We start from the raw sequence: 13,300 nt of genomic DNA on the forward strand, positions 1-13,300 counted from the left end.
CCGTTTTGCGACTCATTCTTCAAAATTTTGTTTTATGTGATTTTTAAAAATACCACGCCTTCAGAAATATGCTCCCCAGCCTTTGGGGGTCCTGTCGCCGGGCCATAGTGCTGAGGCGGCGCCGCCCCAGGCGGGTCGGGGGCTCGCGGCCCGGGCGGCGGCCTGACGTCTCGCGAGGGGAGAGACGGCTCTCCCCTGCCCCGACGCGAGGTAGCTGCTGCCCGCAGTCCCGGAAGCGGTTCCTCGCCGCCGGTCACCTTCCTGTCCCCGGCAGGGCCCGCCGCACGCGTCTCTCCTCCGCCCCACGGCCCGTGCCCGCCCTGCCCCAGCCGAGGGCACCCGCGCGGCCCGGGCCGCAGCCGGGCGCCCTCGCCTCCCGGACGGTCGCGGACTCGGGTAAGCGGCGGAGGCCTCGGGGCGCGCCTGGGTGCGTGGGGAGGTCCCCCAAGTCTCGGGTGCGGGGGCCTCCGCAGTCGAGCCGGGTCGCCGTGAGGGCCCGCCTGGCCCGCCTCTCCGGAGTAACGGCACCGCTGCTGGCCCGGGGGGGCGGGGCGCCGGCACTGGGTCCCCGAGCCCACAGCCCCGCGGGGACGCCGGGGCACGACCGGGGGGGGGGGGGGCGACCGGGGCACGACCGGTGCTGGGTTCCTGAGCTTACAGCCCCGCGGGGACGCCGGGGCACGACCGGGGGCGGGGGAGCCCTTGCAAGGACGTGAGCTGCAGGGCCGCGGCGGGCCCGTACTCTCCCCGCCTTCTCCCTGGCCGCGCCTCGGGCTACCTTCACCGTGGCCTTCTGCTTTCCTCGCCAAAAGAAAGAAAACGATCCCAAAGTTAAGAAACGGACCAGCTGGATTCCGCGTATTGCCCTGAAGCTTGAGAAAAGCACCTGGTAGCCCCCGTTTAAAATCAGGTCTTGAGCCCCAGTGTTTGGCCTCTACCTCTGTTTTGCCATACATGGCCTGCTTCCGTGTTAATGGGATCCGTCAAAGGCTTTTCTGGTGCAGAAGTCTTAACATTCCACCGGACAGCTTCAGGTATATCCTCGGGATTTCCCTCCTAGATGAATTATTACTACAATTAATACTTGTATTATTTTTATTACCGCTGCTACTACTACTGCTATTTTTAGGGGTTAGCCAAGCCTGGTCTCTCAGATCCCATTGCTCTAGGTTCCCTGAAATGATTGCTATGAATGCGGTGTTTTTACGACCATAATATAAAAAAGAAAGGGCAATCTTTATCGAATGAGCTGTTTCTTTCTTTCACTCTTTTTTTCTTTCTCTTCTTCCTCCATTTTCATATCTATTCCAAAAACCCTTGCCTTTTTCTTTTTTTTTTTTTTTTTGAAGTTTTTATTTATTTATTCATGTGAGACACAGAAAGAGAAAGAGGCAGAGACACAGGCAGAGAGAGAAGCGGGCTCCATGCAGGGAGCCCGATGTGGGACTCTGTACTGGGACGCCAGGATCTTGCCCTGGATGGAAGGCAGGCACTCAACTGCTGAGCCACCCAGGCATCCCAAAACCTTTGCTTTTGTCATCTTTTTAATTTCCTTGTTAGCAAGATAATAAGCTTTGGCATGTGCTCAATAGAAATGTACCCAAGACATTTTCATTTGAAATCTCTCCTCTATCACTCAGAGGTGCCCTGAAAGGAGGCACGGGTCTCAGGAACCTGGGAGATGCTGGCAGATTTGTCCTCTCCCATCCTTCTGGGATGCCAGTGGGCAGGAGTACCTTAGCTGGGAGACCATGTGTGCCCCAAGCCAACTAGTTGCAGACGGGGGACAGTTTCACTGGAAGCCTGTGGCTCTCTGCTTTTCTTCAAACCAGGTGTATTCTGGCAAGATGCAGAAGCAGCCCTACCCTTTGAGACACCCTGCCTGTTCTTACCTTCTCCTACTACCCTTCCCTCCCTGCCTCCCTCACTTAATGCCAAATGGAAGCTAAGGCTGCCCACCTTGGCTGATAATTCATTTGGAAGGTGGAGAACAAAAAGGCTCTAGGTAATGGCTGACGCCATGTGAGCTCTTGCTCCTGTGGCACACCACACCCTGCATGTACAATTTTTTATTTAATTGTGTTATGTCCTTTATTCTCTCTTTCCTAACCTTGGTGTTAGCAGTCTTCTTCCAGGTCTTCCCTCCGACCCCAAGGTGCAGAGAGAAGAAGGTGGCCTTCTGACTTTGGGGTGGGATTGAGACTAGAACCCAAGTTAGAACTATCTCCCTGAGATCCAGGTCAGTAACAGTCAAGGGAGCAGAAGAATGCTGCTTAAATGTGCCTTGTACATGGTTGCTGGAAATGGAAGGATGTGTGTGTATTGGATGAGGTAGGATTTGCTCCATGGATACTGGAGACAAGCTTACAGTGAAAGAGAAAACAAAAACAAAAACAAAAAAAACCAGGAAAAGGATTTTGAGAGCTATGCAAAACCTCAGAATGCACCTAATCCAAGATGTGTCGCAGGCCACTAAGGTCTTTACGCTCTATTCTCCTGTGTTGGTGGGTGCCAGGACTGCTGTAACAAAAGTGCTACTGACCACATATGACAAGCAATGGAAGTTTATTTTCTCATAGTCCTAAAGTCTGGAAGTCAGTCATCAAGATGGTGGCAGCTTTGGTCCTTTCTGAGGCCTTTCTCTCCTTAGCTTGCACATGGTCACCCCTCTGTGTTGTCTGTGTTCTAATCTACTATTATTAGGGCCCACCCGCATGACCTCATTTTTCCTTAACTACCTTTCTAAAGGCCCTATCTCCAAATACAGTCACAGTCTGAGGTCCTAGGGGTTAGGACTTCAACCAATGAATTTGGGTGGGGGCTGGGTGAGGGACAAATTCAGCTCACTTTTGGGGACTGAGATTGACGTTTTATATATATATTATTATTGCCACAGTTTGGAAAATTTCCACCAGTTAACCTCACAGAAAACTGTAGTACCCTGCATCTCCTCATTACTCATCATTTGCATATTTCTGTTTCAGATGAAATAGATTATTTGCTTCTTATTTGACTTTTAGGTCTTTGAAGCTACTTCTGCTGGTTAATTTAAACTTCATGGGTCTGTTTCTAATGAAAAATACAAGTCTTCATAGCTAACAAAAATATTTTTAAAAAGGATGGGGCAGATGTTCCCTCTCCCTTGAGGCTGCTGAGGGAAAGATACCTTTCCACATTATAGAACAAGCAGTCTGGTTAAATGAAGAGTTGAACTGTGAGCTTTCTTAAGGATTTCAGTCTGATTCTTTACAACGTGAAAATGAATGATTCAACACTTTCATGAACTATTTTGTTTGTTCTGTTCTCTGTTAATATAATTCTGTCCTTGGATGTGTTATTTTAACAAAGGGGAATTGTTAAATTCCTAAAACTTTAAAAATTGTTGCCATGTCTTGGTAATTTCTTGCCCTGGTGATAGTATTGAAAGTCCTATCTCTGTATTCCCAAAGTTATAAAATTACTTATGTGATTTATCTGCCAGTTTATAATATTTATTTCTCTCACATGCATGATGGAATATTTGTAATCCTATGACTTCTATATTTTATTGCCTAACAAATTATCACTTCTTTTTTTTTAATTCTTAAAATAGTTTTTTTTTAATTAGTAGACTTTATTTTTTTAAGAGCAGTTTTAGCTTTTTGACAAATTGAGCAGGACGTAGGTTCTATTATTAGTTTCTCTTATTAATAACAGCTTGCGCTCGTGGGATACATCTGTTACAATTGATGGAAGTCCATTATTTATTTAGGCTTCACTGTATACAGTTGAGTTTTGTTAACTGCATAATGTCATCTATCTACAATTATAGCTCATACAGATTAGTCTCATTATCCTAAAAAATCCCTGGCCCTCCACCACCAATAATTTCTATGCAGTTAACACCACTGGGTGGTGAGAACCCTCCCTACCCATCTATCTTTGGCCTTCATGGAAATGAAATCACTTTATTCCACTGGCCCTTTTTCCTTATTTGTGTATCTGTCTCCTGATTTGCAAGGTCTCTGGAGAGTCAGCCTGTGGTCTCCTGATAAGCTTCCGCAAGGTGAGTTTCAAGGAACTAATCCATTTCATATACTCAAATACAGCATCTAGCTGGTGGCCTGTTTTCCTTGAATTTATCTTTATTGTTACCTGCTGTGTTTCGGCCTTTGACATGTGGTGATCACGGCCCCCCTGCTTGGGACGGACTGCAAGGGATCTAACATGAAGAAGACTGAGCCCACGAAACAGACTGTGAGCGTTCCCACACCAGGACATGGGCTAAGATACACAGTTTTGGAGTGAGATGGAAGGAGAATGGTATGAAGTGTCCATTCTGTAGGGAAGTGTGTCCTAGAAGAAAAGCTCACCCTTTGGTCTCCTCTCTCATCCTCTGGTAATGAAAAGGCCTCTAAAAATATATGCAGAATGTTTACAGTGACATTATCATTTTTTATTCACATTGGCACACTTTTGAGAGTGAATGGGGACATTATTAATAATCGCACCAGGGCAGTGGATGTAAACCAAGTTACCCTAATAGAAGACCAAATGATTTTCATGCCATAAAATATCTCGCAACGTTGGTTCCTTCCTCATAAGAACAGCTGTCTTTTCCTACCTTTTCCTTTCTGGGCACACCTTTACCATACCCAGAGTTGACCTATGTGATTTCTGGCATCCTTCTCAAGTACTTTCTTTATAAAGTATTTTCTTTTTTGTGTCAGAATTTGGATTAAAAAAAAAAAACTTTTGTTCTCTAAGAATCGCTTACACATTTCTTTAGTGATACATTTGGGAGAGAGAAAAAAAAGGAATAAATCAGGCATAAATTCACAAAATGTCTAGGGAAGCATGTCCTCAGGAGAGAGCAGGTTGAGTCTACTGGATCAGTTGAACTGCAGCGTGTATCTGTGGCAACAGGGACTTTTCGGCCCTCAGTAATTTCGATTATTTAGAGGCAAAGGAAGAGCACAGTAAGGGATTAGAAGGGTCCAGCTAATTTCACATTAGCTTTTCAGTGAATTGCTGTTCAGCATGAGCATGGAACTGTTTCTCCTCTCAGTTTCAATCTCAGTTCCCAAAGTTTCTTATAAGGTACCAAGGGAAATACTGACTGATTCAAGTCACTTTGCTTCTTCTTTTCTTCTTTATACTAATACACTTCTCCCTCTATTGCACAAGAAGGAAGGAAAAATGCAACATTTCCAGTAATTCTAGTCATGGTGAAAAACTGAGGAGAAAAATAGATAGTTTGATGTTTTAGCACCATTTGTAGGTGATCATTTTTGTTGGTCAAGGAACATAAAAATCAAAACCAAGTTTGCTCAAGGATCATGTTTGCCCTTTATGTATTTAGATACTGAGGTCCAGCAAAAACAAAACAACAAAACAATACTCTGGAGCAGTTTAGGGACAAGATAATTTTTTTTTCTTAAATTAAAACATGGTGGAATGGGACAGGGCATAGGTTACAGAATTCCCCAGGAAATGTTTTCAAGGGTGGGACAGAAGTGTGAGTAGCTAGTCCTAGCGTAAAGCTTTAAAAAAGTTCACACAGTGCTTGTGAATGCCAGCCATAGGCCTAGGCCCTAATTACCTAAACTCAAATCACTTTCCATTCTGTATATCCTTGAACCTGTGCTTTGGGCTATGTACTTTTTTAAAGTAATTTTTATTAATTCTTGAACAGATACATAAAATGGCTCTGTGTAGAATCCAGAGAATAGTACACCAGCCATGTCACTCCTCCTCCACCCCACCCTCAATTCAAGGGAGAGAATGCTACCCCCAGCCCTTTCTCTGGATCTTTTTACTCTCCAACCGCCATCCCTTTCTCAATTCCTTTTGCTGTGACTGTTTCGATTTTTATCTTTATCTCTTGTTTTTCTTTTTAGTTTTACTATATGCTTGTAGCCTAAACATGTCATTTACTCTTGTACTTGTAAATGGACCTATACTGTACATATTTTGCAACCTGTCATTTTTGCTCAACATTATGTTCTTGAGATTCATCTCTGTTTTTGCGTGTCACTGTAATCTACTCGTTTCTGCTGCTGAATAGCATTCCCTTGCATAGATGCTACTAAACATATTTACCTATTCTATCATTGAAGGCCGGTGGGTGGTATTGTGTTTTGAAATTACAGATTTGCCATAAACATTCTTGTAGGGATTTCTTTCCTGTGCACATTTCTAAGAATTCCTCTAGGAAATACCCAGAAGTGAAATTGCTTTTCAGTATGTTTTCAAATTTAATACACTAATTTGTATACACATAAACACACATCCAAGCAGTATTTGGTGTTTTCATTGTTACACATCTACTGAGCCCTTGATTTTGTCAAACAATTTAGTTTCCGCTAGTTTAATGGGTGTGAAATGTTAGTATGCATTTTAAGAGTACTTTTTTGTGTTTATTCACCATTCATGCTTCTTCTAAAAAGTACTTGTTAACGCTTCTGCTCACTGTTTAAAATTTTCCTTTTGTCCTTTTCTCATGGATCTGTAGAAATTCATTATATATTCTGGATTCAAATCCCTCGTCAGTCATATATGTTACAAATATCTTTGCCCAGCTTGCAACTTACCTTTTTTACTTTTTTATAGTATCTTTGATTTACACAAAGTATTCATTTTAACATAGTCAAATTTGAATCTTAATGTAGTTAAATTTGTCAGTCTTTCCCATCATGGTTTATACTTTTCTGTGTTTGTGAAAGAAATCTTTCTAGGAGCAGTGGGAAGGAGACAGAAACCACCCCTTCCCTGGACTGACAGAGCTACCTGCCGAGCGCTGCTGCCACCATGCCCAAGAGAAAGGCAAAAGGAGATGCTAAAGGTGACAAAGGGAAGGTGAAGGATGAGCCACAGAGGAGATCAGCACGGTTGTCTGCTAAACCGGCTCCTCCAAAACCAGAACCCAGGCCTAAAAAGACCCCTGCCAAGAAAGGAGAGAAGCTGCCCAGAAGGAGAAAGGGCAAAGCAGAGGGTGGCAAGGATGGCAACAACGCTGCAAAGAACTTAGATGCTTCTGCAGCCCAGTCACAGAAAGCAGAAGGTGGTGGGGATGCCAAGTGAAGGGTACTTTTTTGATAGCGCTGTCCTTCTAGTGACTATACTGTTTGAAATACTATTTTTCTTTAATCAAGTTTTATAAAAATGTAGAATTTTTTTTTTTTCAAATTTCTGTTGTTAGCCTACAAGACACATTGTTGTTGTCTTTTCTTTCATGCAAAGTGCAAATACCACTAACAGAATGTCTCAGAAGCTGGATTGAAATGGGGGAAGATGAGATCTTCTATCCTTGTGTTTGAAGATTATTCTTGGTTCCCAGGAGGGATTCTCTGACATTCACATAATTCAGCCACTTTGGCTTAGAAGCCTTACATCGTGGAGAAGCAAAACTTTGTCTTCTTTCCTGATGCCATCAGCATATACCTGACTTCCTGAAATAGTTTTGATGTGGCCTTGGGCCTCCTAAAATACTCAGGCTTTCTGGTGATGACATCAACATGGTGTTGCTCAAAAGAGCCAAGGTTCCTGCTCATAGTTTGCAGATCATCCCTTTTGTAATCTGAGAGTTTTAGCATCTTTCTAACATGCTGGAGTTGACCTGCAAAAAGATCTTACATATCTCTTGTGAAACATCCACCCCTACTGAGAACTCTGCCTTTTCAAAACAGCAACCGAAGACTGTTGACTTTCGGGGGAGGGGAGTTTGAAAGTTGTAAAATGTTGTGGATTATCAACTCTCTCCTGGAAGAAACTGGTTTTAAAAAATATCTTATTAAGCTGAATACAAATTAGCTTGGTGGTAGGGGATTTCCTACCCAAAGTTATAGAGCTATTCTTTACTGCATTGTAGACCTTTTATAGTCTTGCTTTTCACATTTGGTTTTAGTCTGCTCTGAACTGATTTTTGTGAAAAGTATGAGATAGTTCAGTTGAATGTTTTTTTTTTTTTTTCCATATGGATAAGTGGTGGTTGTCCCAGCACCACTCTATGAATGACTTAATTCTTTCCCACTGATCTATAACACCAGCTCTTTCATAAATGAAGTCTACACATGTGGGTGACTCACTGGCCAATTTGTCTAGCCTTGTGGCAGTACTATACAAGCCTGAGTACTACAACTTAAAAAAAGATCTTGCTATCTCAGGACAAATCCCACCTCCAAAAAAAAAAAAAAAAAAAAAAAAAAATCACCACCAAGTTTTTCTTCCTTGGGAATATCTTGGCTATTCTTAGCCATTTGCTCTCCTGTACAACTTTTAGAATTAGATGGACAAGTTCTAAAACAAAATTAAAATGTTGGAATTTTTATTGGATTTGTATTGAATTTGTAGACTAATTACAATGTTGAGTCTTCCAATCCATGAACATGATATAGTTCTCCATTTATTTAGCCTTTTTAAATGTCTTTCAATAAAGTTTTATAATTTTCTCCATAAATGTCTTTTATTAATATTTCCTAGGGACTTCAGATGTTTTTATGCTATTTTCATGGTATCTTTTTAATTACTGCAGTTTCTGTTTTTAGCTAAACTTGATGTTTAGATCCAGCAACCTTGCTAAACTCTCATTAATTCATGTAATATGTCTCTATTTTTTTGGGTTTTCTACATAGGCAAACCATACACAGACAATTTTGTTTCTACACAGTTTTATTCCCATTTTTACTCTTTCTAATGCTGAGCATTGTCCAACTGCTTAGTGCACAGGAGCAAACAAAGTTTTTTTTTTTTTTTTTTTTTTTTTTACAAACAAAGTTTTTACTGTCACCAATCTGATATTATGGTTGGGTCAGGGTGGGAGGGAGAAGTAGAAAATACACAGATTTATGTGAGGAGGGGCCTTAAGTTAACAAGTAAAAGTGGGTGCCATTTAGATAGGCTGGTGAGGGAAATCCTTCATGATGAGATGGCATCTGAGCAGAGCACTTAATGAAATAAAGGAACAAGAGATGTCAATATGCAAGGAAAGCACTCCAGCAGACAGGAGGTGAAAATGTGTTTGTTTGGCTCGCTGAGGAAGAATAGGGAATAAGGCTGCAGAAGTGGCTAAACTGGAAAGAAGATGGATAAGAGTGACAGCTGATAGGATTGCAGAGAAAGCCGAGGGCCAGGAAATGGAAGACCCTCCAAGCTGTAATTTTTCTCTGAAAGTGATGGGATACCATTAGCGTTCCAACAGAGAACACATTCTAAGTGGGGGTAGGGGGGCAAGCAATCAGCCATCTGGAGAGGGCAAAAGTTGAAGAAGGAAGACAAATTAGATGGCCGTCACACTGAATTGCATGAAATTCTATATTACCATGCTGTATTGCTGTCCTTCCCTCTGCTCAACTATTCCTGCCCCATTTTATTTGGTTAACAGCAAAACCTGTATCTGTGCTTTCTCTTTGCCAAGCAAGAACAGGTCAGGACCAAAGAAAAGCATTCTCTGTCATCAGAAGCCAAAGTCAAATGCAAAAAGTCACCACACAGTACTGTGCTTAGTGTTGTGGTGATACTGCTGCGGAAGCCCTGAGCCTGATGCCAGAGCGTATAAAGGGGTTTCAGGGAGAACTTCCTGGGTAATTTTGACACCTAGGCAGCAAAATGAAAACAGGAGTGGTCAAGCAAGGAAGGAGTGGAGGAAAGCCTTCTAGTAAGAGTAATAACATTTGCAAAGATGTTAAGAGAATATGGTGCATAGTTGATGTTCAATAAACTGTTGAATTAAAAAAAATTAATGCATAGCCAAATTGTAGTAGGTTTTTTTTTAACAATAAGGTATTTCTTGAGTGCTTATTGTTTGCCAAACACTGTATCTGTCCAGTGATTTCCATGACCCTTTGAGCTGAATATTAGTATCCCCCTTTTGCTTTACATTTAGTGAAACTGATGCAAATAGAAATGAAATAATTTCCCTTGAGATAATACAGTGAGTAGAAAAATCCAAATTAAGAGCCAGGTCTACAACTGCAGGGCCTGGAAGCTTTCCATTGTTGAAAAGATCAGTGGTATATATATATATATATATATATATTTTTTTTTTTTTAAGATCAGTAGTTTAAATTTCAAATGTGATCTGTCCAGTTCCTGTGTAAATTAAGGCATTTCCCAAGACACCATCAGGAAACAATCAAGTGCAAGAAATAATATTCTGCATGTTAAACGGTTGTAATTTCCACTAAAGAAAGATAGTAATTAGGGGTACCTGGGTGGCTCAGCGGTTGAGCATTTGCCTTTGGCTCAGGACCTGATTCTGGGGTCCTGGGATTGAATTCCCTATCGGGCTCCCTGCAGGGACCCTGCTTCTGCCTCTCTGTGTCTCTCATAAGTAAAATAAATAAATAAATATACATACATACATACATACACACATATATTAAGAAGGGTAGTAATAAAAGAATAAAAGGACTCTAAATTCAATGGGGAAGTGGTCATATGGAATTCAGGATTTCAGTGTTTCTCTAGCAACATAAAACTAGAAAGACCTATTTTTTTCTATACAAAGATGGTAGTTTTTTAGACAAATATTTCTAAATATTTTAGACAAATATTTCTAAATCTAAATTAGGAAATAGTGATTATTATACTTTAAACCTCTTTGCCCCCTTTTCTGACCCACTTGGTACTTACATTCCTATCTGTAAATTAATAAATTGACATCCTGGTTTATGAATATTTTGAGAATTTGGGTGTCTGACACCAAACAGCTTGAGTGATCCAGAGTTTTCCATAATAAAATTTGTGACTCTCAAAACGGAGGCCCTGGTCCTGGAAGAGCTGGAAAGAGAGAGGGAAACTTACTTTCCTGTATCCACTTCCGTACCTCTTAGTTTTATTGCCTGGTGAACTGGGGGTACCCCGGGGCCCTGGAGCCTTGGCTCAGCCAGACCTGAAGGCATCACCACAGGTTCTTGGTCACGAGAAGGAACCCCAGGACAGACACACAGCACAGCAAAGTGACACAAGTGGGGCAGTTTATTAAAGCAAAAAGTACAATCTCCAGACATGAGAGCAGGCACCTTGAGAGAGAAGAGAAAGCGCTGCCACCCCCGGGTCAGGTTTCCTTTATTGATGGTTGTTAACTAGGAGGCATGATGTGTATTAGTTGGGGCAGGGAGCAGGGTACCCAGTTTTTCTCCTTAACCCACTCACAGCTTTCCTGTGGCGGCCCCACCATCTGGGGCCTGTCCGGTGCGCTGCCAGGCTGGCCTCCGGCTATCAGGTTGGAGCCTCACTGCCGGCCCTAAAAGCCCTCTTCTCAACAGTGGACACAGCGATCTTCGTAAAAACGGCGCCAAATGCCCTCAACCCGCTCCAGCGCTCCCCACCCCACGTGGGGCACGACCCTGAAGTACGAGCGCCCCCCGCATGCGCGCCCAGAGCCCTTAGGGCCGCACCAAGCACTTCCAGCCTCTCTAGGGCTTCGGGAGGCCTCTGCTTCGGGCGTCGCGGCCCGGCTCCAGCCGGCTGAGGGAGGCCGGCCCTGTGAAGCTCCTTCCCGGATTCCTTGGACCCCTCACAACCGTGCGGAGGCCTGGGGTTCAGGGCGCTAACCCCCAGGACCCTGCCCGAAGGGGATTGTCAGAGCCGGAAGCCACTTGGGGCCTGGGCACCCCTTAGGGGCTTCAGTGCCCTCTGGCCTCGCGATCCTGCCCGTAGAGCCCTCCTCAAAATTATATTCTAAGAAAGCAGTAACAAATAGAGAAAGGGCAATTATACGACAAAAACAGTTACCAAGCATGTAAAATAACACTGTGCTGACGTATTGAATGTTCTACATCAAGCCCCGTCTTACGGCCACTGTCACGTCGGAAGAGTAAGTATGAGCCATTTACAAGGTGTCTCCTCGCTCAGGTCTGCGATGCTGCAGTCATCGGATGTGGGTTCCGGTGACAGGGGCCCGGGACCGGTGCAGCAGGTGTTTCCATGGTAGCTGGGGCAGGACCCGCGGGCAGGAGAAGGGGTGATCCTGAGGAGAGGATGATGGTGACACACTTTTTAGTTTGTGCAGGAGGGAAGGTGGAGGAAACCTCCGTTTCTAGGGACTCTGTCAGCTGGAAGCGGGCTCCATAAGACCTTGATGGTCTGGCTGCTGTTAAGGGAAAATAGCTTTAGGGTTTTGGTAAAACATCAGCAGTAAGGCAGCCCCGAGTTCCTTGAGGAGCATCACTCTTCCTGTCTCGGGGATTTATCGGTCGGCTGCAGGCTGTAACCTGTGATTGTTCTTGGCGATGAAACCACAGGGACTTCTTACTGTCCTTTGCTCTCTACATTCATATGTGAAGGGCATGCCAGATTTTAGTTCAACGTCAGAGATGTTAAAGATGTCAATATTTATTCCTTCCAGGTTGACCGACCGGGCCCCAGGTTAAGAAACCTTGCAGAGGTACCTCCTACAGCACCTGGCACAGAGGAGCCATCTCCCCCTGGAGATGTAGATATTAGTAATTTAAGTATTACTTTTCTTGCACCTGGTCACATTTCTTTTAGGTGACCATGATGACATGAATCACATGAGGTTCTGAGGGAGCACAAAAATAAGTCAGAATTCAGCCCATTAATTCGGTCATTTTTTTATTTATTTATTTTTCTGAGGTACAGTTGACATATAATGTACTAGTTCCAATTATATGACATAACAGTCTGGTATTTTTGTACATTGTGAAATGATCACCACAATGTCTGGTAAGCATCTGTCATTTTACATAGTGGCAAAAAAAATTGTGTGTGTGATGAGAAGATTCCAGATTTACTCTCTTAGCAACTTTCAACTATGTAACGCAGTATTGTTAACTATATTAATTTTAGTTACATATATATGTAACTAAATGTGTAATATAATATGTACTAAATATATAACATATCTAAATTTACTTATATGTATGACTTCATTTAGATATGCATGCTAAAGAATGCTGTCCACATCCTGAGGAAAGAGAAGAAAAAAAACAAAAGTGGAAAGCTCCAAGATTTGGCTCCACAGTTTCTAAACCATACGTCCTTACAAAGAAAGACTTGCAAAGGAGACTTTGCATAAAGGATTTAGCTCTAAGCACCACTTTTGGTTGTGCTGCCCTAGGAGCCATAGGTTAACATACGGTTAGATAAAACACAAGAGAAAAGAAGGATGTCATGGATAGAAATACCGTAGAGGCAAAGCAGTTCAGGAAGAGTCTTTCTCTTGCAAAGGATTTCAGATTTTATCCTGTTTGACTTAAAAGTTTTAACCCTGGGGAAAAGCCTTTGCAAACTTGCATTTCACAAAAACCTCTGCCAGTTGGCCTTTGTATGGTGGAATTAGAGGGAGGTTATTGGAAGT

The 13,300-nt window shown here is 42.9% G+C and overlaps 1 protein-coding gene across 10 annotated transcripts; it reads left to right on the forward strand.

Moving 5' to 3' along the window:
- The first annotated feature begins 7 nt into the window (after positions 1–7).
- HMGN4 (high mobility group nucleosomal binding domain 4) lies at positions 8–8,437 on the forward strand. Of its 10 annotated transcripts, none has more exons than XM_038584415.1 (4): positions 8–396; positions 4,001–4,045; positions 4,155–4,236; positions 6,705–6,752. In XM_038584415.1, the coding sequence occupies exons 1-3, from the start codon at positions 69–71 to the stop codon at positions 4,163–4,165; spliced, it is 384 nt and encodes a 127-aa protein (XP_038440343.1). In that variant the 5' UTR covers positions 8–68; the 3' UTR covers positions 4,166–4,236; positions 6,705–6,752. The 10 variants fall into 10 exon arrangements, with proteins under 10 accessions (XP_038440343.1, XP_038440344.1, XP_038440342.1 ...); XM_038584416.1 differs by having other exon boundaries at positions 4,198–4,302; positions 6,705–6,740; XM_038584414.1 differs by having other exon boundaries at positions 12–396; positions 4,155–4,302; positions 6,705–6,749.
- Positions 8,438–13,300: the final 4,863 nt, after the last annotated feature.

Source organism: Canis lupus, chromosome 35 (assembly GCF_011100685.1).
Source record: "Canis lupus familiaris isolate Mischka breed German Shepherd chromosome 35, alternate assembly UU_Cfam_GSD_1.0, whole genome shotgun sequence".
In the NCBI taxonomy this organism is placed as follows: domain Eukaryota; kingdom Metazoa; phylum Chordata; class Mammalia; order Carnivora; family Canidae; genus Canis; species Canis lupus.

Bases quoted from the DNA above. Each gene is read 5' to 3' on its own strand.
- HMGN4 (XM_038584415.1), top strand. From the start codon at position 69: ATGCTCCCCAGCCTTTGGGGGTCCTGTCGCCGGGCCATAGTGCTGAGG. The intron at 397-4,000 runs GTAAGCGGCGGA...CTGATTTGCAAG, and splicing joins CCGGACGGTCGCGGACTCGG to GTCTCTGGAGAGTCAGCCTG.